We start from the raw sequence: 25209 nt of genomic DNA, 5'->3' as shown, positions 1-25209 counted from the left end.
AGAGGACTCGTCTACAGACAGTTCAGACTCCAATGACAGAATATTTTATGCGAACAAGAAGAATTTTTATAAAGCCAACCAATATGACTTTCTGGAAGATAAAAGCAAGAAAGTCCGAGAGTTTAAGGAAGGTGGACAGTCGATCAAATTTGACACTTTTTCAGGATACCAAGATGCTTCGAAGGCTTTGTCTTTTATACAGCAGTTTGACATCGCTTTCGTGGGAAGACGCTATTCAGAGCACTCTAAGATTCGGAGAGCTGCCCCTTACTCTAAGGGGAATGCTCGCACTTGGTGGTCCACGCTTCTTTTAAACAAGACTATGCCAGTTATATGGCTGAAATTTAAGAAGCTTTTTATTTCTTCTTGGTTAACGCAAGAGTATGAACGAGATATACGAGCTGCTTGGAACCATCTTCGGATGACCAAGAAAGATACAATCAATGCTTATTGTGAAAGATTCTAGTGTAACAGACTTGGACACTCCAAGTCAAGAATCAACTGCGACAGCACCAAATAACCACTTCCAAACAATTCACAGATCACAATAGATTTGCACTGGCCCGGCGGAGTTCCGTGCCTAGAGATATTGGCCCCAAAGACTGGTGCCCCTTTCGGTATTTCTTTTGTATTAATCAATCATCAAAGTACAAGAGAGTGGTTAGGGTTTCACTCTCAGACTCTGTGTCCAGATGCTCTCAGAAGTGAGGCCCTCACCACTAATTTAAAGGTACAAGGGATGCCCAAAAGCAGAGCCCCAAAAGCTTTTAAAATAAAAAGCATCAGTTCTCTCTCTTTCTTAGAGAGTCTTTTTCTCTTTTTTTTATAAAATTCGCGTCGCTCATCATTTTCAAAGTTTTTTTTTTCAACCTCCGCGATTTCCGGAAATCAGGGTTTCTGGCAGAAATTAGGGTTTGCAGGAATGTTAGGCTTTTTGGCAGAAATTAGGGTTTCTGCTGTCCGCCACGTCATCACTTTGTGACATACCCCTCTCTTGAAAGCATTGTAATCGACCGCGATTACGCCTGCAAAACCGACAAAAGCCATAAACCGTCTTAGCAGACACTGACTGTTAGTACCTACGTACTAGGAACACACATCTAGCACATGTACAAAATCGACAGTTACATCACAGGACATCACATGACATTCAACATTCATTCGGATCTTAGACCATGATTTATCGGCACTGTAGCTAGCAATCACATCTAGGTCCAATTGGGACCTCATCGATGTCCTATTGCAACCATGTCTATTCGAGATCAATCAGAACAAAATGCTGCAGTCATTTCGGCTATCTGTTCCTGCACTGACAAGAAGTCAAGAACAAATCAGTATCATTATCAGGAATTCCATTTCATAAAGTCATCCAGCAGAATACTGTCAGCTCTCAGTATCCCTGAAGCTCAAAGAGACATAAGTGACTTTAGTATCAAAATCGAGGCATCTGTTGACAAAGGAGCGGAGTGACTCTCCTCTTGTGCATCCCACTGCACCAGATCTCCGGCCAGGCTGAATTTTTGGGTTCTGTTTGGAGTAGACTATTCTAAACCAAAACATCGAGGTAAAGTTTCACAATCCGAGGAGTATCTGCTAGGTCCTCCTCCTTCATCCACTTCGCATCAAATGCAGGAAAGTTCCTGAACTAAACCAAGAACCGCCTTCGGACTTTACCTTTCTTCGTATCGTTATGTGCCAAAATCTGTTCAGGAACAAGGATCTCCTCGTTTTCTTCCACTTCGGGTTGCTCATCAGGCTCCCCATCATCAGGCACATCACCCTTAACAGGGTTCAAGAGACTCACATGCAATGCATTATGAATCCTCCAAGTATCTGGTAGTTTCAATCGGAAGGAGACATCATTTATCTTATCAGTGATCTGGAAAGGTCCGTAGTATCGCATATTAAGCTTTGGAAAAAGTCTCTCCTTTCCCTTTTTCTTTCGTAGGCGCACGTGCCTTCTCAAAAGTAAGAGCACCCAATCATCCTCCAATTTCAAGTCGCGACGATGGTGATCCGTTGCCTTTTTCTGTCGTTCTTGAGACTCCTGCAAAGTCTCGCGAACCTTGGCAAAAGCCGTATCCAAATCTCGCGAATATTCATCCGCTTCAATATCTAATCTTTCGTGCTCAGGAAGGATGGAACCTTTGCAGCACTTTCAACAATCTCACATGGCGTCTTCCCCGTCGAAGAGTGTATCGTGTTATTGTAGGCAAATTCCACCAAAGGTAAGTTCTTTTCCCATTGAGTCTTTTAATCTGAGATACAAGACTTCAATAAATCTAAAATCACTGAATTGGCAATCTCAAATTGCCCGTCAGTCTACAAGTGGAACGATGACGAGAACTGCAACTGCGTGCCAATGTTCTCCCAAATTGCCATCCAAAACAAACTCATAAATCTGGGGTCTCTGTCTGAGACAATCGTCTCAGACGTGCCATGTAATCGGAAAATCATCGTGATCTTTCTGTGTTCTCGGGAGATCAAAAATGAAATCCATTGCAATACTTTCCCAGGGGTGGGTGGGTATGGGTAAAGGCTGTAACAATCCCTGTGCCTTATGCCTGTCAAACTTGACCTTCTGGCATACCAAGCAACTGCGCACAAACTCTTCCACATCCTTTTTGAGTCTCGGCCCAAAGAAGTATCTCTCTACCCCCTTCATGGTGGTAGCAATGCCGCGGTGACCCGTAAAAGGTGGACAGTGGCATTCAATCATAACCTTATCCCTCAACGGCTGTGTAACGCACAACATAGTCTTTTTCATCAAGTAGCCTTCCCGAAGGGAGTATCCAGCTACTGTCTCCCCATCCCGTATCCGTGTGAAAATATCTGCAAAATCTGTATCTGTGGCATACTGATCGACCATATCCTCGAAGCTCCAATGATGTATCGCGGAAACAGGCAGAACCAACGGTTTTCGAGACAAAGCATCTGCCACCACATTCTTCTGTCCTTGCACATGAACAATCTGGAAGTGGAACTGTGACAAGATGTTCGCCCACCGCATCTGCTTTTTCCGAAAGCTGCTTCTGTGACAAGAAGTAGCGCAAACTCTGATGGTCTGTAAAGACAGTAAAATCCGCTCCGAGTAGGTAATGCCGCCATTGAGTAAGAGCATGGATAACCGCCAAAAGCTCTTTCTCATACATCTATGCTGTCATCTCCGGCCTAGAGAACAAACGGCTCTCGTAAGCTATGACATGGCCTTCTTGCATCAAGACCGCACCCAGATTACGACCACAAGCATCACAATATACTTCAAATGACTTCTACAAGTCTGGCAATGTCAAAATAGGTCCTGTAGTCAATTTCTCTTTCAATGTTTGAAAGGCAGTCACCTCTGTGGGTCCCCACGAAAAAGGTACTCCTTTCTGTGTCAAGGTATGCAAAGGGGAAGCAACCTCTGCAAACTTTCGTATGAACCGCCTGTAGTACGAACACAGTCCCAAGAAGCTTCTAACTTCATGGACATTCCTCAAATTGGGCCAATCACGGATAGTCTCTATCTTGGCCGGGTCCATTTGCACTCCTGCTGTGCTGACACAATGTGTCCCAAAAAGTGTATCTCTGGTAGGAAAAAATCACTTTTCTTTGCATTAATCACTAACGTGTGATATCGTAATGCTTGAAAGACTTGAAGGAGATGATCTCTGTGTTTTGCCTCATTCTTGGAGAAAACAATGATGTCGTCAAAGAAAGTGTCAACAAATACCTTGTACTCTCGAAAAATCCTGTCCATCATCCGGTTAAATGTCACAGGAGCATTGGTTAAGCCAAAAGGCATCACCAAAAGCTCAAATAACCCAAAAGTCGCCCGAAAAGCTGTCTTGTAGACATCTCTTAGTGCTATCGTGATCTGATGATATCCACTCTTCAAGTCAATTTTGCTAAAGCACGAGGATCCCTGTAACTTGTCGAGTATATCATCGATCCTAGGAATCGGAAATCTGTTCTTGATGGTGATTTCGTTGAGAGTGCTATAATCTATGCACATTCTCCAAGATCCGTCTTTCTTCAAAACCAACAACACTGGAGAGCAATACGGTGAAGTACTAGGCTGAACAAGACCCTTTTCCAAGAGGTCTTTCACTGGGTTCATAATCTTTTCATTCTGTACTCGGCTCACGCGATAAGGTGGCCGATTCGGTGGCGTGCTTCCAGGTATCAGATCAAGGGTTTGATCTTCAGGCCCTCTGAAAAGCAATCGGCATGAGTGTGGAGAAAAATCTTGGCGTTCTTTTGATCAGGTCAAAACATATTCAACCTTTATCCAGCGTTCGGTTCTCTCCCAAAAGAATGAGTAAGAAACTGAAGTTCATCAAGTACAATCTCTAAGCCCTTCATTTATCAAAGTCGCTTTCTCGGCCCGGTAGTCAACCACGGCATAGTTCTTGTGGTACCAAGGGATCCTGAGTAGAACGTCAATCGCGTGCCCTGAACACCCCTGTCATTGCAAACAAAGTTTGCCAATGCTCGGTGTAATGACAACATCCCATTCGGGTGCCAGTCGAACTACCTCTGCCTGTGGCGTCAGTCTGTCAGGCGTAATTCCAAATCGAGCCGCCAATTCCAAGTGAAAAGAAGTTGGCCTTGGCTCCTTCAAAAGAGCTTCTTGATCCTTCACTTTGCCCCAAAAGCGGCAAAGTTCGGTGCAGGTCCCACGCCATGTGGTACCAATTCTGCTTTTCTATCTGCCTTTTCTGCCACATTGCTCAGCTGCTCTCGAACTCTTAGACCTGTCGTCGTCTTTATTATTCTGTTCTTTCTGTGCCTTATTAGGGCACTTCGCGGAGATATGTCCCTGTTCCCCGCATCCAAAGCACTTCCCCTCTCTGATGAAGCGAGCTCTCTCCTCAGGAGTAAACTTGGGTCGTGCATCCTTTTTCTCTGGGTTGCTCTTTTTCTTTCTACTTTCATTCCCAGAAGTCTGTTCGGCTCGTTGTGTCATGGCCTCATGTGTGGGGTAGGTCAGACTGCCAGAGTGAATGGCAAAGCCCCGCTTCGCATGACTCATCAACTCCTGAATAGAAGCTGACTTCTGTTCGAAGCAGTGATCTCGGATCTCTGTAGGTAGACCCAAGGTAAACCGCTCAATCTGTTCTCTGAACGAGATCATCTTGAATGAAGAGGCGGGTAGAAAAGAGCTCCAGAATCTTTCACAATAAGCATTGATTGTATCTTTCTTGGTCATCCAAAGATGGTTCCAAGCAGCTCGTATATCTCATTCATATTCTTGCGTCAACCAAGAAGAAATAAAAAGCTTCTTAAATTTCAGCCATTTAACTGGCGCAGTCTTGTTTAAAAGAAGCGTGGACCACCAAGTACGAGCATTCCTCTTAAAGTAAGAGGCAGCTCTCTGAATCTTGGAGTGCTCTGAATAGCGTCCTCCCGCGAAAGCGATGTCAAAGTGCTGAATAAAAGACAAAGCCTTCGAAGCATCTGCGTATCCTGAAAAAGTATCAAACTTGATCGAGTGGCCACCTTCCTTAAACTCTCGAACTTTCTTGCTTTTATCTTCGAGAAAGTCATACTGGTTGGCTTTGTAAAAATTCTTCTTGGTCGCATAAAACTTTCCGTCATCAGAATCTGAGATGTGTGTAGACGAGTCGTTGTAGAACTGTCAATCTTTGGGCGAGATGTAGCCTTCTTTGCCTTTTTGTTGCCCTTTCCGAAGCCTTGTTTCTTGCTTCGCTTTTTACCCTTTTTGTCTTCTTCGCTCGAATCCGAGGAGCTAGAAGAACTATCAGAAGAAGAAGAAGAAGAAGAAGAATTGGGTACTCCTTCAAATCGAACACGCTTCTTCTGTTTCTTTGCCTTGTCGAATGTCGACCGACGACCCAAATATCCCGGGAAGTCAGTGCCTTTCTTCTGCTTTTTGCTGTGCTTTTTGCCTTTCTTTTGCGCGTCAAAAAGCTGAGCAATCCGTGCATCAACCACGTTCTCCAGTTCCTTCTTCGTATATTTTCTTGGAGGCAGAAGGTTTCTTGAGAGCGGGTTTCGGGAGTGGTGTTGTGGTTCTTTGCCACTCCATCTGTACCTCTTCACAAAGAGGTCTAGTTCATATATTTTCCCATCTTCGGGTCCATGGCAAAATTGACCATCATCTTTGTTGCATTGCTAATCAATTTACGACGCTCCATCTCTCTTTGCTCCTCCTGAGTAGGCCGAGGCGGGCCATACTCCGTGCCGAAATCTTCGTTGTGATCCCTGCCCGCATCTCCAGATGTAGAGGGAGTCGACTGATCATTGCCTGAAGCCATAGGTGCCACGGAATTTTTTTTTTTCGGGGATCGGATTTCTCGTAGAAGAGAAATCGGTCGTGCTCTGATACCACTGTAACAGACCTGGACATTCCAAGTCAAGAATCAACCGCGACAGCACCAAATAACCACTTCAAAACAATTCATAGATCACAATAGATTTGCACTGGCCCGGCGGAGTTCCGTGCCTAGAGATATTGGCCCCAAAGACTGGCGCCCCTTTCGGTATTTCTTTTTGTATTAATCAATCATCAAAGTACAAGAGAGCGGTTAGGGTTTCACTCTCAGACTCTGCGTCCAGATGCTCTCAGAAGTGAGGCCCTCACCACTAATTTAAAGGTACAAGGGATGCCCAAAAGCAGAGCCCCAAAAGCTTTTAAAATAAAAAGCATCAGTTCTCTCTCTCTCTTAGAGTCTTTTTCTCTTTTTTTTTTAATAAAAAAAAGCAAAATTCCCGTCGCTCATCATTTTCCTAAAAAAAAAAGTTTTTTTTTTCAACCTCCGCGATTTTCGGAAATCAGGGTTTCTGGCAGAAATTAGGGTTTGCAGGAATTTTAGGATTTCTGGCAGAAATTAGGGTTTCTGCTGTCCGCCACGTCATCACTTTGTGACATCTAGAGCTCTTTTCTACCCGCCTCTTCATTCAAGAAGATCTCATTCAGAGAACAGATTAAGCGGTTCACCTTGGGTCTACCTACAGAGATCCGAGATCACTGCTTGGAGTAGAAGTCAGCTTCTATTCAGGAGTTGATGAGTCATGCGAAGCGGGGCTTTGCCATTCACTCTGGCAGCTTGACCTACCACAGATGAGGCCATGACACAACGAGCCGAACAGACTTCTGGGAATGAAAGTAGAAAGAAAAAGAGTAACCCAAAGAAAAAGAATGCACGACCCAAGCTTACTCCTCAGGAGCGAGCTCGATTCATCAAGGAGGGGAAGTGCTTTGGATGCGGGGAACAGGGACATATCTCCGCGAAGTGCCCTAAAAAGGCACAGAAAGAACAAAATAATAAGGACGACGATAGGCCTGAGAGTTCGAGAGCAGCTGAGGAACGTGGACGAAAAGGCAAGATGAAAACCAGATTGTGTGGGTACCGACCCCGACACCATGGACGAGAGTACAAAACTTTGCCGAGCTTGGGGCAAAGTGAAAGATCAAGAGGCCTTGATCTTCTTTGATGGAGGAGCCAAGGCCAACTTCAAGCGGCTCGAGATTACTCCCGATTGGAGGGGACCACTTGCGGAGGCAGTTCTAGCGGCACCCAGCAGGGACGTAGCCATTACACCTGTCATTGGCAAACTTCGGTTGCATTGTCAGGGGTATTTGGGGCATGAGGACTTCTTCATAATGCCTTTGGGGATTGTGATGTTCTCTTAGGGATTCCCTGGTACCACAAGAACAATGCCGTGGTCGATTATCGGGCGAGAAAAGCGACTTTGACTACAGAAAAGGGCATAACAGTTGTACTTGATATCAAACTAAAGGGCGAGTCTGTCCCTATTGTATCGGCTTCGGCCATTTCAAAATTGATGAAATCGAGTCTGTTTGTTTACTCGATCTTTATGAAAGAATTGAGCGATAAGGATATAACAAATATGTCTAAACTTGATAAAGAACGGCGAGATTTTCTCCACTCTCACGCCGATTGCTTCTCAGAGGGTCTACCAGGAGAGTTACCACCTGCTCGTCCTGAAGATCATACCATGATCTAATACCTGGAAGCACACCACCGAACCGGCCACCTTACCGTGTGAGCCGAGCATAGAATGAAGAGATTATGAACCAAGTGAAAGACCTCTTGGAAAAGGGTCTTGTTCAGCCTAGTACTTCACCGTATTGCTCTCCAGTGTTGTTGGTTTTGAAGAAAGATGGATCTTGGATGTTGAGCGCGCGGCGGTGTGTGCAAGTGAAAGAGCACGCGAGGAAGTGCAGTGTGTGCAGAGAGGGGTGGCGAAAGCCAACAGGAGAGGAAGCGCTAGCAGAACGAAGAGGGAGAGAGAGAGAGCTCACGTTTTTGGGGAAAACTCAATAAGTGAGTTTTGGGTTTTCCCACTTTTATTATAAGTGACTTTAAAAAATATGTACAGGTTCATATTGAACCTGGACAAAGTATAAAAATGTACAAAAAGGGGTTATTTAGGCCTTTAACCCAATAACCTCTCACTTAAAGGCATAAATGACGCCTTTAAGTTAACCAACTCCCACCAACTGTATGCAATGTTCATGTTGAGCCTTAGCAAGACTCTTGGTGAGAACATCTGCAGGGTTATCTTGTGTGTGAATCTTAGTCAAGGTGACTAGACCATCCTCCAATACCTGTCGTATGAAGTGGTATCGCACATCAATGTGCTTTGTCCGTGCATGAAACATGGCATTCTTGGCCAAATAGACAGCACTTTGGCTATCACATCCCAAGACAGGAGTACTAGCAGGCATACCAAGCTCTTTGACAAGTCTGCCCAACCATATGGCCTCTTTAGATGCCTCAGTGGCTGAAATATATTCAGCCTTAGTAGTACTCAATGCCACAATTTTCTGCAGTCGTGAACACCAAGAGACAACACCACCAGCAATAGCAAACACATAGCCACTAGTGGACTTCCTGGTATCCAAGTCACCTGCCATATTTGCATCACAATAGCCTTGCAACTTCAAGTCACTTTTGCCATAGCATATACACCTAGATTGTGTACCTGACAAGTATCTCATAATGCATTTGACAGCTTCCCAATGTGCTTTGCTTGGATTGGACATGTATCTACTAACAACTCCCACCGCATGGGCATTGTCAGGACGAGTGGCAACCATAGCATACATAAGAGAACCACAAGCTGATGCATAAGGGATTCCCTTCATAGGATTCATTGCCACGTCATCCTTTGGGCAATCAGCTTTGCTAAGTTTTGTGTGTGGAGGTAAAGGTACTCCAAGTGACTTAGCTTCAGCCATGTTAAACCTATCAAGTACTTTAGCAATGTACTTTTCTTGAGATAAGAAGAGCAATTTCAGCTTTCTATCTCTCTTGATTCTCATGTCCAAGATATGCTCAGCATCACCTAAATCCTTCATTGCAAAAGCTGAATTCAGCTGACGTTTAAGAGCATTAATGGTAGACTTATGCTTCCCAGCAATAAACATATCATCTACATATAGCACAAGGATTATAGGACTTCCATCATTATCCTTCTTTGTATACAAACAATGGTCTGAATGGCTGCGTTTAAAGCCTTGAGACAGCATAAAAGTATCAAACTTTTTGTACCACTGACGTGATGACTGCCTCAAACCATACAGTGCCCTTCTTAGTTTGCATACAAGTTCCTTTCTATCAGGAACTACAAAACCCTCAGGTTGCTTCATGTAGATATCTTCATCAATGTCACCATGAAGAAAAGTTGTTTTTACATCCATTTGATTCAATTCTAAGTCAAGCACTACAGCGAGAGCAAAAAGGACACGCAATGTCGTAAGCTTTACAACAGGAGAAAAGATCTCTGGAAAGTCAATCCCCTCTTTCTGTGCATACCCTTTGGCAACTAACCTTGCTTTATACTTGGGCTTTCCATCAACACATTTGACCTTGTAAACCCATTTGTTAGGAAGAGCCTTTCTTCCTTTAGGCAATGGCACAAGATCCCAAGTATTGTTTGCATGCAAAGATTTGATTTCCTCTTGCATCGCAAGCTCCCACTTAGTGCTTAACTCACATGATTTTGCCTCTTTATATGTAAGAGGCTCACCCTCATCTGTCAACATAACATGATGCAAAGAGGGGTCAAAGCGCTGTATCAACCTTCTGACACGAGTAGACCTGCGTACCCAATGATCTACATTCTCAGGCACAGGTTCTACATCAGGAGGCAACTCATTTTCAGCATGCTCATGCTGCTGAAAATCATTTTCAGCCATGACAGGTGGCTGTCCATCCTCATTTGGAGCATCTAAATCATGTCCTACCTCTTCTGGCTCAAGGTTAACCGGCTGATTATCAATTTCAGCTTGCGGTAATGCATCCTGAGGCTCTTTTTCAACATCAATAGGTGGCAAGAGAGGCTGAAATTTGACCGATTTCTTGTCAATTTCAGAAGATGTAACATTTTTCAGCAATTTAGCCTCATTGAACACTACATCTTGGCTGCGTACAACCCTCTTAAACCGAGGCAACCATATCCTATAGCCCATTTCACCCTCTTCCCCATAACCTAGGAAGAGTTCTTGGATGGACTTGGCATCTAGCTTTGTCCTCAAGTCTTTACGAACATGGACAAAATCCTCGCAGCCAAACACTCTCAAATGATCATAAGAGGCAGGTTTGCCAGACCAAACCTCCTCTGGAATGTCATTTTTCAGCGTACTGTTAGGAGAGCGATTGCATACATGAACTGCAGTTTTCAAAGCCTCTCCCCAAAACCCATGAGGGAGATTAGCTGTGGACAACATGCAACGCACTCTCTCACATAAAGTACGGCTATACCTCTCCACACCATTAGAAGATGGATTATAAGGGGCTGTCAACTCTCTTTTAATCTCATATTCTTCGCAATAACGCTGAAATTCAGCAGATGTGTACTCTCCCCCATTGTCAGATCTCAGACATTTAAGCTTACTACCCTTTTGCGTGGTCACAAAAGCATGAAACGTCTTAAATGCATTAAATGTCTCACTCTTATTCTTTAACAAATATGCCCAGCCTTTCCTAGTGCAATCATCAATGAATGTAACAAAGTATGATGCACCACCAAAAGACTTAACAGGCATTGAACATACATCGGAGTGAATTAAATCAAGAGCATTAGCTTTGCGCGAGACACCAGAATAATAAGAAGACTTCTTTTGTTTACCATACAAATAGTCATTACAAAAATCTAACTTGGTGCCCTTTACATCAATCCTCTTCAAAGAGGAGAGCACATCAAGTCCCTTTTGGCTCATATGGCCAAATCTTTTGTGCCACAACTCCAAATGAGAAGCAGCTTCGGCCACTGCAAGAAACTTGCCAGGCAAAGCTTTGCCATGTAAATAGTACAATGTACCACTCTTGCATCCCTTGACAATGAGCATTGATCCCTTAAGCAACTTCCATGAACCCCTAACAAAAATGGTTGTATAACCCTGTGCATCCATCTGGCAACAGACAATAGACTCTTCTTGATGCCTGGTACATACCTTACATCTTTAAGCATAAACTCTTGGCCATTGTTTAATGCCAAGCGCACAGTGCCCATTCCTTCAATGTCACAAGCATGGTTATCCCCAAGGTAAACCTTGCCATACTTGCCTGCATGATAAGAAGCAAAACACTCCACAGATGGAGTCACATGAAATGAGGCACCCGAGTCTACTATCCAAGACTGTGTAAGGCCATCATTTACACTTAGCAATGCATCAATGACATCTCTACGTGAGATAAGCATGTCTTCTGCATTTGCTACAATAAAATCTGAGGGGCATGAAGCTGTAACCAAGATCTCCTCATTGTCGGATAACTCTGTGATAACCACACTAGAGGATACATTGACAGTCTCCGAATCCTTGGAGGAGGTACCTGCTGATTTTTTCCCTTTCTTATCCTCTGTCTTCTTCTTCTTCTGTGATTCCTTCTTTCTTTCTTGCTCTGTCTTGAAATACCTGCAATCTGGCTTCTTATGGCCTTTTCTGCCACACCGATAACAAGTCACATCCTTATCCCTAGACTTGCTCTTGCTCCTGTTTTGAGTCTTGGTACCTGTATTTTCCTTCTGACTTCTGCCTCTCGCATTGTAAGCAGAACTGCCACCTTCCTCACCACTAGACTTGCGTCTAATTTCCTCATTTAAGATGGAGCCTCGCACTCCATTGTATGTGAGGTTAGGGCTATTACTCAAAGAAACCACAAGCGTTTCCCAAGAGTTTGGCAAAGTCATCAACAAAAATATGGCTTTCAACTTGTCATCAAAAGGTTGAAGCCTAGGATGCTGTAGCTGACTCATAACATTGGTGAAAGCACTTAAGTGCTTAGAAGCCGACTTGGCTTTGTCAAGCATCATGTTCACCAGTTTGCACGTCAAATGCAGCTGATTCACATGGGTGGCATTCTCATAAGTTGCCTTCAACTTATGCCAAATTGCATGTGCAGTGTCTAAGCCCTTTATGTCCTCGGTCACAGCCATTTTGATGTAGGCCTTTGCCCTCTTGTTGAGCTTGGCCCAATCCTCATCCGGCGTATCCTCAGGCTTTACAGCCAAAAGGGCGTCCTCACAATCCTTGAGGAACAAAATCCCCTGCATCCTGTCCTGCCATAGGTCGAAACCTGTACCGTCAAATCGCTTGATTTCCATCAAGCTCTTGGCATCAGACGACGAGAAAGTAGAGGCCATTTGCACGGATAAAAATGCAGCAGAAAGTGTCTACACAAAATCTGAAAATTTTCAGTGATCACAATGTACCGCACGTTGCATACAATGTGCTGAAAATTTCAGCAATTAACAAGTATCCCCAATGCGTACTTGCATAAGCCCACAAAAGGCGTACATAAACCTCAATTTGTTTACATAAAAACAGTCCAATTCTGAATTTTCTGCAAATTTACTGTTTTGGCGCATCAATTTGCATCAAATGGACCTGTTTTGAGTGGAAAAAGCAAGGGGCATTCACGGGAATCGATTTAGAACACCTGCGTTTTGCTGTTTTAACCTGTAATTTTTTGGTTTTTATCTGTTTTGACCTAATTTCAGTCTGTTTTAGGTTGTTTTGGAAACCCTAATCACCCTAGGTGATACCGAAAACAAGGGGCTTCGCGATGAAAGCGGAAATTTGACGCAAGAGAAGCCTTTCGCCTGTTGTCGAGCCACCTGCGCAAAGCTTTTGAAACCCTGATTTGGCTCTGATACCAGTTGTTGAGCGCGCGGCGGTGTGTGCAAGTGAAAGAGCATGCGAGGAAGTGCAGTGTGTGTACAGAGAGGGGTGGCGAAAGCCAGCAGGAGAGGAAATGCTAGCAGAATGAAGAGGGAGAGAGAGAGCTCACGTTTTTGGGGAAAACTCAATAAGGCATTGGTACCACCATGAAGGGGGTAGAGAGATACTTCTTTTGGCCGAGACTCAAAAAGGATGTGGAAGAGTTTGTGTGCGCAGTTGCTTAGTATGCTAGAAGGTCAAGTTTGACAGGCATAAGACATAGGGATTGTTACAGCCTTTACCCATACCCACCTGCTCCTGGGAAAGTATTGCAATGCTTTCATTTTTGATCTCCCGAGAACACAGAGTGGTCACGATGGTATCTGCACTGTTATTGACAGATTTAGCAAACAGACTCATTTCATTCCAGTGAAGAAAACAGTCAAGCCGGATCACTTAGGGAGACTGTTTGTGGCCTAGATCTTCAGATTACATGGGATGCCTGAGACATTTGTCTCCGATAGAGACCCGAGATTTACGAGTTTGTTTTCGAAGGCAATTTGGGAGAACATTGGCACACGGTTGCAGTTCTCGTCATCGTTCCACCCGCAGATTGATGGGCAATATGAGATTGCAAATTCAATGGTTCTAGATTTATTGAAGTCTTATATCTCTGATCAGAAGACTCAATGGGAAAAGTACTTACCTTTGGTGGAATTTGCCTACAATAACATGATACACTCTTCGACGGGAAAGGCGCCATTTGAGATTGTTGAAGGTGCTGCGAAGGTTCCACCCTTCCTAAGCACGAAAGATAAGATCTTTGAAGTGGATGAATATACGCGAGATTTGGATACGGCTTTTGCCAAGGTTCGCGAGACTTTGCAGAAGTCTCAAGAACGACACAAAGAGGCAGCGGATTGGCATCGTCACGACTTGAAATTGAAGGAGGATGAGGATGATTGGGTGCTCTTACGTTTTGAGAAGGCACGCATACGAAAGAAAAAGGGAAAGGAGAGGCTTTTTCCAAAGCTCAGTATGCGATACTACGGACCTTTCCAGATCATTGAAAAGATAAATAATGTCTCCTTCCGATTGAAACTGCCTGATACTTGGAGGATTCACAATGCATTCCATGTGAGTCTCTTGAAACCTTTTAAGGGTGATGTGCCTGATGAGCAACCCAAGGTGGAAGAAAACGAGGAGATCCTTGTTCCTGAACAGATTTTGGCACATAAGGATACGAAGACTAAAGGTAAAGTCGGAAGGCGGTTCTTGTTTAAGTTCATTTTGGTCTGATTGATCTCGAATAGACATGGTTGCAAGAAGGGTTAGTCAATTGGACATCGATGAGGTCTGGATCTAGATGCGATTGCTAGCTACATTGCCGATAAATCATGGTCTAAGATCCGAATGAATATTGAATGTCATGTGATAACCTGTAATGTCTAGTGATGTCCTGTGATGTCGTCTGATGTGACTGTCGATTTGGTACATGTGCTAGATGTGTGTTCCTAGTACGTAGGTACTAACAGTCAGTGTCTGCTAAGACGGTTTATGGCTTCTGCCGGTTTTGCAGGCGTAATCGTGGTCGATTACAATGCTTTCAAGAGGGGGGTATGTCACAAATTGATGACGTGGCTACCGACAAAACTGAAACCCTAAAATTCTTGCAAATCCTAATTTTTGCCAGAAACCCTAATTTTGTAGAAACCCTACTTTCTGAAAACCCTAACCCTAACTGTTGGCTGAAACCCTAAGTGGCTAGAAACCCTAAAAGCAGCGCTCATGCTACGTGGCAGCAGTGTATGGATTTTCCATAAATCACGGAGGTGGGAAAAGCTCCTAGCGACGCAATTGCTGCCAGCTTTTGGCTATGCAAGGAATTGGAGAGAGAGAGAAAGGCATATTTGCTTCATTTTTGCTCTCATTGAGAGGGAGAGATCAACTGCTTTTGAACTGAAAGCTTTTGGGGCTCTGCTTTTGGGCATCCCTTGTAATCTTTATATACGCGGTGAGAGCCTCACTTCTCAGAGCATCTAGACGAAGAGTCTGAGAGCGAAACCCTAACTGCTCTTTGTAGTCTGACATTGATTTTAATACATAAAGAAATACCGAAAGGGGTGCCAGTCTTTGAGGCCATTATCTCTAGGCACGGAACTCCGCCGGGCCAGTGCAAGTCTAGTGTGATCTGTGAATTGTTTTCAAGTGATTATTTGGTGGTGTGGTGATTGATTCTTGACTTCGAGTGTCCAAGTCTGTTATAGTTGCCACTGAGTAAGAGCATGGATAACCACCAAAAGCTCTTTCTCATAAATCCGTGCTGTCATTTCCGGCCTTGAGAACAATCGGCTCTCGCAAGCAATGACATGGCCTTCTTGCATTAAGACCGCACCCAGACTACGGCCACAAGCATCACAATATACTTCAAATGACTTCTGCAAGTCCGGCAAAGTCAAAACTGGTCCCGTAGTCAACTTCTCTTTCAATGTCTGAAAGGCAGTCACCTCTGTGGGTCCCCACGAGAAAGGGACTGCTTTCTGTGTCAAGATATGCAAAGGGGAAGCAACCTCTACAAACTTTCGAATGAACCGCTTGTAGTACGAACACCGTTCCAAGAAGCTTCTAACTTCATGGACATTCTTCAAAATGGGCCAATCATGGATAGTCTCTATCTTGGCCGGATCCATTTGCACTCTTGCTGCTGACACAATGTGTCCCAAAAAGTGAATCTCTGGTAGAAAAAATTCACTTTTCTTTGCATTAATCACTAACGTGTGATCTCGTAATGCCTGAAAGACCTGAAGCAGATGATCTCTATGTTCTGCCTTATTCTTGGAGACAACAATGATATCGTCAAAGAAAGTGCCAACAAATAGCCTGTACTCTCGAAAAATCCTCTATCATCCGGTTAAATGTCGCAGGAGCATCGGTTAAGCCAAAAGGCATCACCAAAAACTCAAATAACCCAAAAGTCGTCCGAAAAGCTGTCTTGTAGACGTCTCCCGGTGCGATTCTGATATGATGATATGCACTCTTCAAATGAATCCTGCTAAAGTACGAGGATCCCTATAATCTGTCGAGTATATTATCGATCCTAGGAATTGGAAATCTGTTCTTCATGGTGATTTTGTTGAGAGCTCTCTAATCGATGCACATTCTCCAAGATCCGTCTTTCTTCAAAACCAACAACACTGGAGAGCAATATGGTGAAGTACTAGGCTGGACAAGACCCTTTTCCAAGAGGTCTTTCACTTGGTTCATAATCTCTTCATTCTCACACGGTAAGGTGGCCGGTTCGGTGGGTGCTCCCAGGTATCAGATCAATGGTATGATCTTCAGGACGAGCAGGTGGTAACTCGTCTGGTAGGCCCTCTGAGAAGCAATCGGCGTGAGACTCGAGAAAATCTTGGCGTTCTTTATCAAGTTTAGACATATTTGTCCTATCCTTATCACTCAATTCTTTCATAAAGATTGAGTAAACAAACAGACTGGGTTTCATTAATTTAGAAATGGCCGAAGCCGATACAATAGGGACACACTCGCCCTTCAATGTAATGTGAAGTACAATGGTTCTGCCCTTCTCTGAAGTCAATGTCGCTTTCCTCGCCCGATAATCGACCACGGGTTGTTCTTGTGGTACGAGGGAATTCCCAACAGAACATCACAACCTTCCAGAGGCATTATGTAAAAGTCCTCATGCCCCAAATACCCCTGACAATGCAATGGAAGTTCGCCAATGACAGGTGTAATGGCTACGTCCCTACCGGGTGCAACTAGAACTGCCTGCGCTAGTGGTCCCACTTGATCGGGAGTGATCTCGAGCCGCGCCGCCAATTCCGGTGAAATGAAGTTGGCCTTGGCTCCTCCATCAAAGAAGATCAGGGCCTCTTGGTCTTTCACTCAGCCCCAAGCTCGACAAAGTTCTGTACTCTCGTCCATGATGTTGGGATCGATACCCACACAATCTGGAACCAGTCCTGTTTTCATCTTGCCTTTTCTTCCACGTTCCTTAGTTGCTCCCGAACTCTCAGGCCTTTCGTCGTCCTTGTCATTCTGTTCTTTCTGTGCCTTTTTAGGGCACTTCACGGAGATATGTCCATGTTCCCCACATCCAAAGCACTTCCCCTCCTTGATGAAGCGAGCTCTCTACTGAGGAGTAAGCTTGGGTCGTGCATCCTTCTTTTCTAGGTTGCTCTTTCTCTTTCTACTTTCATTCGTTGAAGTCTGTTCGGCTCGTTGTGTCATGACCTCATCAGTGGGGTAGGTTAGACTGCCAGAGTGAATGGCAAAACCCCGTTTCGCATGACTCGTCAACTCATGAATAGAAGCTAACTTCTGTTCCAAGCAGTGATCTCGGATCTCTGTAGGTAAACCGCGCAATCTGTTCTCTGAACGAGATCTTCTTGAATGAAGAGGCGGGTAGAAAGAGCTCCAAAATCTCTCGCAATAAGCGTCCACTGTATCTTTCTTGGTCATCCGAAGATGGTTCCAAGCAGCTCGTATATCACGTTCATACTCTTGAGTCAGCCAAGAAGAAATAAAAAGCTTCTTAAATTGGAGCCATTTAACTGGCACAGTCTTGTTTAAAAGAAGTGTCGACCACCAAGTTCGAGCATTCCCTTTAAAGTAAGAAGCATGAAGCCATAGCTGCCGCGGGAAAAAAATTTCCCGTAGAAGAGAAATCGGTCGTGCTCTGATACCACTGTAACAGACTTGGATACTCCAAGTCAAGAATCTATCGCAACAACTCCAAATAACCACTTCAAAATAGTTCACAGTTCACAATTGATTTACACTGGCCGGGCGGAGTTCCGTGCCTAGAGATTTGGGCCCCAAAGACTGGGCCCCTTTCGGTAATTTTTTTTGTATTAATCTGAGTTCAAAGTACAAGAGTGGTTGGGTCTCACTCTCAGACTCTGCGTCCAGATGCTCTGCCGAGTGGGAGCCCAAACCACTTATTTGTTTATTTACAAGGGATGCCAAAATCAGAGCCCCAGCAGCTTAAAATCAAAAGCCTAATAATAAAGCAAAGGCTCTTTCTCTCACAAGCTCTCTTGAGCCAATCAAAATAAAGCAAAAATAGGCCTTCTCTTTCAATTGCGTAGAATAAAAAGCTGCCCAAAAATTGCGTAGCTTTTTCCCAGCGCAAAAAGCTGCCGTACAGTCCAGCGTGAAACGCGCCGCGTTTTCTGGAATCTGCTGTACGGTGCCACGTCATCATCAGGCTGTTTTCCTTGTTGTCTTTTGGGGTTAGGGTTAGGGTTAGGGTTTTCAGTAGGTTAGGGTTAGCCACGTCATCACTTTGTGACAGCAGTACCTCATTAGAGATGGTTTTATGATGATGCATGGCAGAGTTTGTATCACTAGGCTATTGGTACATAAGGTCATGGAAGAGAGTCATGTCCCATCGTATGCAGGGCATCGTGATATTGATGCGACAGTTAAAGCGGTAGAGACATTCTTCTATTGGCCTACCTTGAGGAGAGATGTGGATGCCTTTGTGCGAGCATGCATAATTTGCCATAAGGTCAAGTTTGACAGGCAAAAGGCACCAGGGTTGTTATAACCACTGCCGATTCCGGATAAGCAGTGTGACATAAAAACGCGTTTCGGCAACTCTGAAACCCCGAAACTTTGGCCGTTTCGGTGGAACGGGCGAAACGAGTCGACTTTTTTTTTTGGGTCCCCTTTTGCCAGGCCGCTTCACAGAATTGATACCTTGTTTACTCGTGACTTAAGTCTCACATCCAAATTTTGATATTTCACATGTTTTGATAGGTAAATTTATATGTATATTTAATGTATAATTATAGGTACATACATGTAAACCGAAACATGTCTTTCGCTTTCTGTGAGCCCCGAAACGAATCGTTTCAGAATCTCAAAACCCCAAAACGCACGAAACCCTGAAACTTTTCATGTCGCACTGTGGATAAGCCATGGGAAAGCATTGCTATGGACTTTATCTTTGATCTTCGAAGAACGTCAACAGGGAATGATGGTATATGGACCATTATCTGCAGGTTTAGCAAGCAGGTCCATTTTATCTCTGTCAAGAAGAAGATAAAATCTGATCAGATGGCACGCTTGTTCATGTACAATGTGTTTAAGTACCATGGTATGCCACAATCGATTGTCAATGATCGTGATTCTCGCATGACCAGTTTGTTCTGGAGAGGATTGTTTGAGAACATGGGCACTACGCTCAAGTTCTCGTCTTCGTTTCATCCACAACCTGATGGACGGTCAGAAGAGGCTAATTCTACTGTCTTAGATCTGCTGAAATGCTATGTGTCAGATAATAAGCGCAAGTGGGAACAGTATTTGCCTATGCTTGAGTATGCGTACAATAATACGGTGCATTCATCAACTGGCAAAGCACCTTTTGAGATTGTTGAAGGCGGCAAAAAAGTTCTTCCCATTTTGCATACAAAGGACAAGATCTTTGAGGCAGATCGATATGTTGAGAACATGGATGAAATGTATAAGAAAATTAAAGCTGCCTTGGAGAAGACTCAGGCAAAGCAGGAAAGGGCTGTTGATCGTCACCGTCGTGAATTGCTGTTATCACTTGGTAATTGGGTTCTGTTAAGGTTCGAAAAGGCAAGGTTAAAGAAAATGAAGGGCAAGGAACGGCTGTTTCCTAAGCTAAGCATGCGTTACTATGGGCCTTTTCAAGTGCTTGACAAGATCAGCGATGAGTGGAAGATTCGTAATGCGTTTCACGTGAGTCTTCTAAGACCCTTCGTGGGTGATGTGCCAGAAGATATGTCAGATGAGGATCAGCCAAAAGTTGAGGAACTTGATGAGATCCCGTACCTGAGCAAGTTTTGGCACATAAGGATAGAAAAGTTAAAGGACAAGTTGCAAGACGCTATTTGGTGAAGTTCAAGACCTATCCGCCTATGGATGCAAAGTGGATTGAAGAGCATGAATTGTCATAGTTACCAACTGTATTGCAGCTTTACCTTGAAGCCTTTGGGTTACAGCCTACCTATGTCCCAACCCAACGTGTGCAAAGGAGGGGTAATGATAGAGCTAGTACATCAAATGTACATATGAATTCAGTGTAATAGATGGAAATGACAAAAGTATGAAGGTCTCATTAAGTCATTTGTATCTATGTGTTACGACCTTTCTTGCGGATACATGCGGTGATAAAAGAGTGCTAGCAACATAAGATCATCAGTGGCGTGTATTTATGGTATGCAATCGAGGACGTTTGCGATTTCAAGAGGGAAGTATGTAACGAGGACGTGGCAATTGCTAACCTTAGTTGTTGGTTTCTTTCTAATGATTTTTGTTTTATTGTTGAGACCCCTTTTTGAAGTTGCAAATGGTCGGGCATTGTATGGCCAATGTGAACGGTAGTTTCACCTGCAGACGAGAAGTTGGTCGCCGTTGGAATTCGTATAGTAAGAGGATGTCTAGGCTCAGTGCAAGATCATGTAGGTTTCCCCATCGCACTTAGCAAGTTGGTAGATACTGGGAAGTGAACTCAATAAAGGCATAAAGTCAAGGTGGGATCACCAACAGAAAGTATCCGACAATTGGGCCACATTGCACTTTTGGATGCGGTCCCAATGAGGATAGATGCTCAGATGACCAGTGGGAGCCCAACGGAATCATTTCCTAAAAATTAGGGAACTGCTATTTTGGGCTGTGAAATGTGTTCGCGTCATTACCTTCGGTATGTCCAGGGGAACACTTTACAACTCTGCCGTGAAGTCAACTGGGCAACTAGTTGGGAGATTTTTAGGCGGCAACCCCGAAACGGGCAAAAGCTTTTAGTCGCGCCAAGTGGCACAATTTCATACACTTGCCCCTTAGAGAAAATTTGGCTCTGGATTTAGAGAGAGGAGGGCTCATTTTTCATGGCTGTCACAGGTTAAGAGCTATGGAGTGCCTTCTTTCCACTCTATGTACAGTGTGGTGCTAGGAGTGATGTCGTGCACACTACACACTGCTCTCTCTCTCCCCCCCCTAAGTGACGTTATGTGATGTTCCACAAGAGGACTCTTCATTTGATTGATGTACAACTGTGTGGTTTCATGCTTTTGTGCTGAGGCAAGAGCCTCCTTGAGCAAGAACAGGGGTAGCTAATTGCTACTTCCAAAGCAGGCACCAGTGAGGGTCATAACCTCACCGTACAGGTGCGTTTTCAGCGCTGTGTATGCGCTGTAAATTGACTGTTTTTCAGCCATATGGACGCTAGAACCTTTGGGAATAGTGCCCCACTGGCAGAGGACAGTTAGGGGACTCTTTAGGGCTGAAAACAGGGCAAAAACCAGTAAATACAGCGTGCTGAATTTACTGTTTTTGGGCAAGAATCAGAGGGTTTATGCCAGTGGAATTGAGTTCCAGCAGGGGAATTGGTTTTGCACAAGTTTCGGGGTTGTTATGCTAGCGAAATTTGGCCAAAACAGGTGGTATCTAGCTGGATACAAGTAAAGGATTCCCAGGACTCTACTTTGTAAATTTACCCTCCCAAAGTAAAAAGAAATACCGAAAGGGGCACCAATTTTGGGGCCTACAGGTTGTCGGCGTCTGCTCGGAGCATTCTAGCTTCCGAGCTGTGTGTGTGCTGAAGTGTTAATTCCCATCGCAGGTTTCCTTTGCACGTTCTCTCTGTGTGTGTCTAAAGTAAGAATTTCGGGTGAAAGCCAAAGCCTACCACCCCACGGGCCGGTTCCACTTTATATCAGTTAGATACACAGCATTGGACTTGGTGGTTTTCACTACATCACGTGAGGTGGAAAGAGCTCACTCATCTGTAATGCGAAGGGTCAAAGCCCCACTTTTAGTGTGCACCCGGGGGAGGGGGGGGGGTGGAGAGAGAGATTTTATTATCTTCCTCAGAGGTCAAATATGACCTATGGGACCAAAGTTACATGTGATGTAGTATGTGTGTGGCTGAATAGTGATTCTCGATGCTCCAAAATTGTGGTGATGAGAATCGCAATGGAGAGCCCAACTCTGGCTGGGAGAGGAAAGTGTGTAGGTCTAAGTCATTGCTAAAAATGTGAGGGAAGCAAGGTCGAATGTGACCAAAAGCTGAGCACTCTAGTAGTGTGTGGTACTCAACTCTCGAACTTGCAGCGAGCATAATGTGCACAATCGATTTGACTCTTCTCTTGTCCCAACGCCATGTCTCGCATCGAAGGGAGTGGAAGCTAAGCCCAATGGTTGCGATAGTGCATATCGTTGACAAGGGGATAGGCTCAAGCATGTAAGGGTGAGTACGGTTTCCTCTTTCAATGAACATGGTTTTGTTGTTGGGGGCACTATGGGTGGTGGAGAGAGAGAGAGAGAGAGAGAGAGAGAGAGAGAGAGAGAGAGAGAGAGAGAGAGAGGGGGGGGCACGGGGGGGCTGATTGTTCAAGAATAGTATGTTCTTAGTGTTTTCTGGGTGACAATAGCATTTTTTTTTTTGGCAATAGCATGTTCTTCTTGGGTTTGTTTCAAGGTTCAACTTATCTTCTTGAACAGGCCCAAAAAGAAGCTATAGAAAGTGGGTTGGTGAGCTTGCAGGATATTGAGATGATGGCCGTTGATACTGCAGGTAGTTTCTGTTTTGTATCATTTTCATTGTAGAGCATTGTGTTAAGCGATTGGATGCTTTACTTTTTGGTAGATGGACAATCTCAAGTGCAAGAAGAGCATAAGAAGCCTTACAAGGTACACTTAAAGAAAAAGGCAAAGCTGATACTGAGAAAGTCCAAGAAGCAAGGTAGGAAAGTTTGCTTTGGAGTTGGGTTCAATTTGCAGTTAGCTTATGTAGTGATTGCACTCTTTCATGTGCATGACATCTCAGCTAGCAGTCCTGAAAATCTACTTGCAGGGAAAGATGCAAACTCGAATGGAGATGTAATGATGGAGTAATGGAGTAGAATTATGGCATAATGGCTTTTGGAGGCCTGCAAAATGCAGCTTCGTCCAACTGAGAACATAGTTTAGTGTTGGTATTTCTGTTTTAGAAGCACCTACATCTGTCTGCTGGCAAGCAACTAGTGGACGTCTGTCTTACTGTTGTGGAGCGTCTCAAACCGCTACATAGTCTGCTGGCGAGTATTGTGGGTTAGTTTAAGAAGGTAGGATGGCCAGTCTCTTGGTTCAGACAAGACTAAGGGCGTGGAATTAAAGCTGTTGAGCTTTCCTAAAAGAGTAACCGTCTGAGCTTGGTCATGAGAAGCTGCTGGAGAGGATATATGCAAGGTAACTGTTACTATTTAAGATCCATTTGGACTGGTGGAGTTTTCAAGCTATTGTGAACTCGGTTTTACTGATGTTAACAGTAACAATTAACTGTGGTGACAGTCAAGACATAACTGTTGGAAATAATTTTGTTTCAGGTGTTTGAGCAAGCTTTAGTAACCGTGTCATTAATAAAATGTATGAAGACACTTTGTTTAATTGTGCCTCAATGTCAATATTTTATAGAAAATGTGGAAGAAGTAGGCATCGCTTGTAAATGGCAGTATAGTCTTACGTTCAACCACTGTTGAATTGGCAGGTTGAAATGACTTTTGGCATTTGAATTGTTTTAGATAATTCATGAAAGAAATACCTTCACATTGAAGAAAAGGGCTATTTGCCTTGTGACGGTAATTTCAAATGATTTCCATGGTCGTAGCACTCTCTTGTCTTGCGTGCGACGATATGGACAAAAGTGGTTCAGGGTTTATGTAACAGAAGGGATTCTTGGACAAAGTGGAACGAAGAGTTCACTATGTACAAATGTTAATGTGCATAGTGGATGTTCATTTTGTATAAAGATTCCCAGAATGACATTAGGCTTTTCTCCCTCTATGAGTGGGGGTTTGTCTGTCCCAAGGTCAACCCTCAAAGGTGCAACCAGATGTTGGCTTCTTGTAAATAAAGTCTTTTGTACATACTAAATTGTAACTTGACCACACCGTTATGGTGGATAAGTGAGGTGCCTCCATGGAGTACTTGGCTCCCTTTTGATCACATTGCCAAAATATATCGGTCTTTTTCCTTTTATCTGGTCAGGGGTCCTTAATGTGAATTTGACAAGAACGATTGTCCTAATCATTAGACTTTATGGGGAGAACTTGTATTTTGGATTCTTTTTCATAGATTAATCTTGAAGTATGATAATTTGTGTAGGGATGAAATTGTCACATTCAGATCATATATTCTTCCAAGGAAGTTCCTATTTGTAGATATTACCTTGTACTTCTAACCAATCACAAATTTTGTAGGAAAGAACCATTTTTTTAAGGCGAAGTGTAAAAAGGGACTCCTTTTTCAAGTGGGAATTCATTTGCCTTGTCTGTTTTTGGGCAAGCCAGAAAACTACAGGTGTTTGTACTAATTATGAAGGAAAATTGATTTTCTAGTTTCCTAAGGATATGGATACTTTTTTGCATTGTTGAGTTCAAATTTCTCCACTGAAAAATAGAGAAGCGGCAATAAGTTAATCACTAAAACTTCTGCCTATGAAAACACTAACCCATCTTCGTTGCATCCTCATCTAGTGTTGCTATGCATCTCTGCAAACTTGAAGTATAGATGGCACCTAATTCCTACCACAAAAACATAGCCATCATGATTAGATTTTACATTATCAATTTTTGCATGAACGTTAAGTGCAATAGAAAGGTGGAGGTGGAGAAGCCAAAGAAAGGCCCCTTCCCTTAGAGGAGGAAGTTCCCATTGGCATATGGGAGAAGCCTGTTTTGAAGAAGCCAAATCGGTCACCTCTCTCCCTTGTGCACCCTACTCCCCTATCCTCCTTATGCACCTTATTTGTTGTGTGCTCTTTTCTACTCCTATTGCCTTGTGCCATGTTTGCCCTCTACCCCGTTTGTTGTGTACCCTGTACACAATCTCTCTGCATTGAAGTTTATAATGGAATGAAATTTGGTATGTATATTTTTGTATCTTTTCACTACAAAATTTGTTTCACTTTAATTTCAGAGTGGATTAAAGTGTGATAGGGTTATCCCTCAATCTGGAGGGATCCATAAGCTCACTCAACGCGCTAGTAGTGTGGGACAAGACAATTTATAATGATTTTGTGGATCATACATTATTGGCTTGAC

General features: G+C 43.8%; 1 protein-coding gene across 2 annotated transcripts in view; it reads left to right on the top strand.

Annotated features, from left to right (window-relative positions):
- The window catches only part of LOC147428714 (uncharacterized), a 49531-nt gene extending 25977 nt beyond the window's left edge, over window positions 1-23554 (top strand). Inside the window, exons 2-5 of one of the 2 annotated variants that reach the window (XM_086497416.1) lie at window positions 22631-22703; window positions 22776-22871; window positions 22983-23008; window positions 23119-23554. In XM_086497416.1, coding sequence (XP_086353542.1) covers window positions 22631-22703; window positions 22776-22871; window positions 22983-23008; window positions 23119-23223 — 300 coding nt within the window. In that variant the 3' untranslated portion in view covers window positions 23224-23554. Of the gene's footprint in view, window positions 1-22630; window positions 22704-22775; window positions 22872-22955 lie in introns of both variants that reach the window. The other variant, XM_086497415.1, reaches the window with a different exon arrangement.
- Window positions 23555-25209: the final 1655 nt, after the last annotated feature.

Source organism: Adiantum capillus-veneris, chromosome 23, assembly GCF_014529385.1.
Source record: "Adiantum capillus-veneris isolate H3 chromosome 23, ASM1452938v2, whole genome shotgun sequence".
Lineage (NCBI taxonomy): Eukaryota > Viridiplantae > Streptophyta > Polypodiopsida > Polypodiales > Pteridaceae > Adiantum > Adiantum capillus-veneris.
This window is presented reverse-complemented; position numbering and strand designations above follow the sequence as displayed.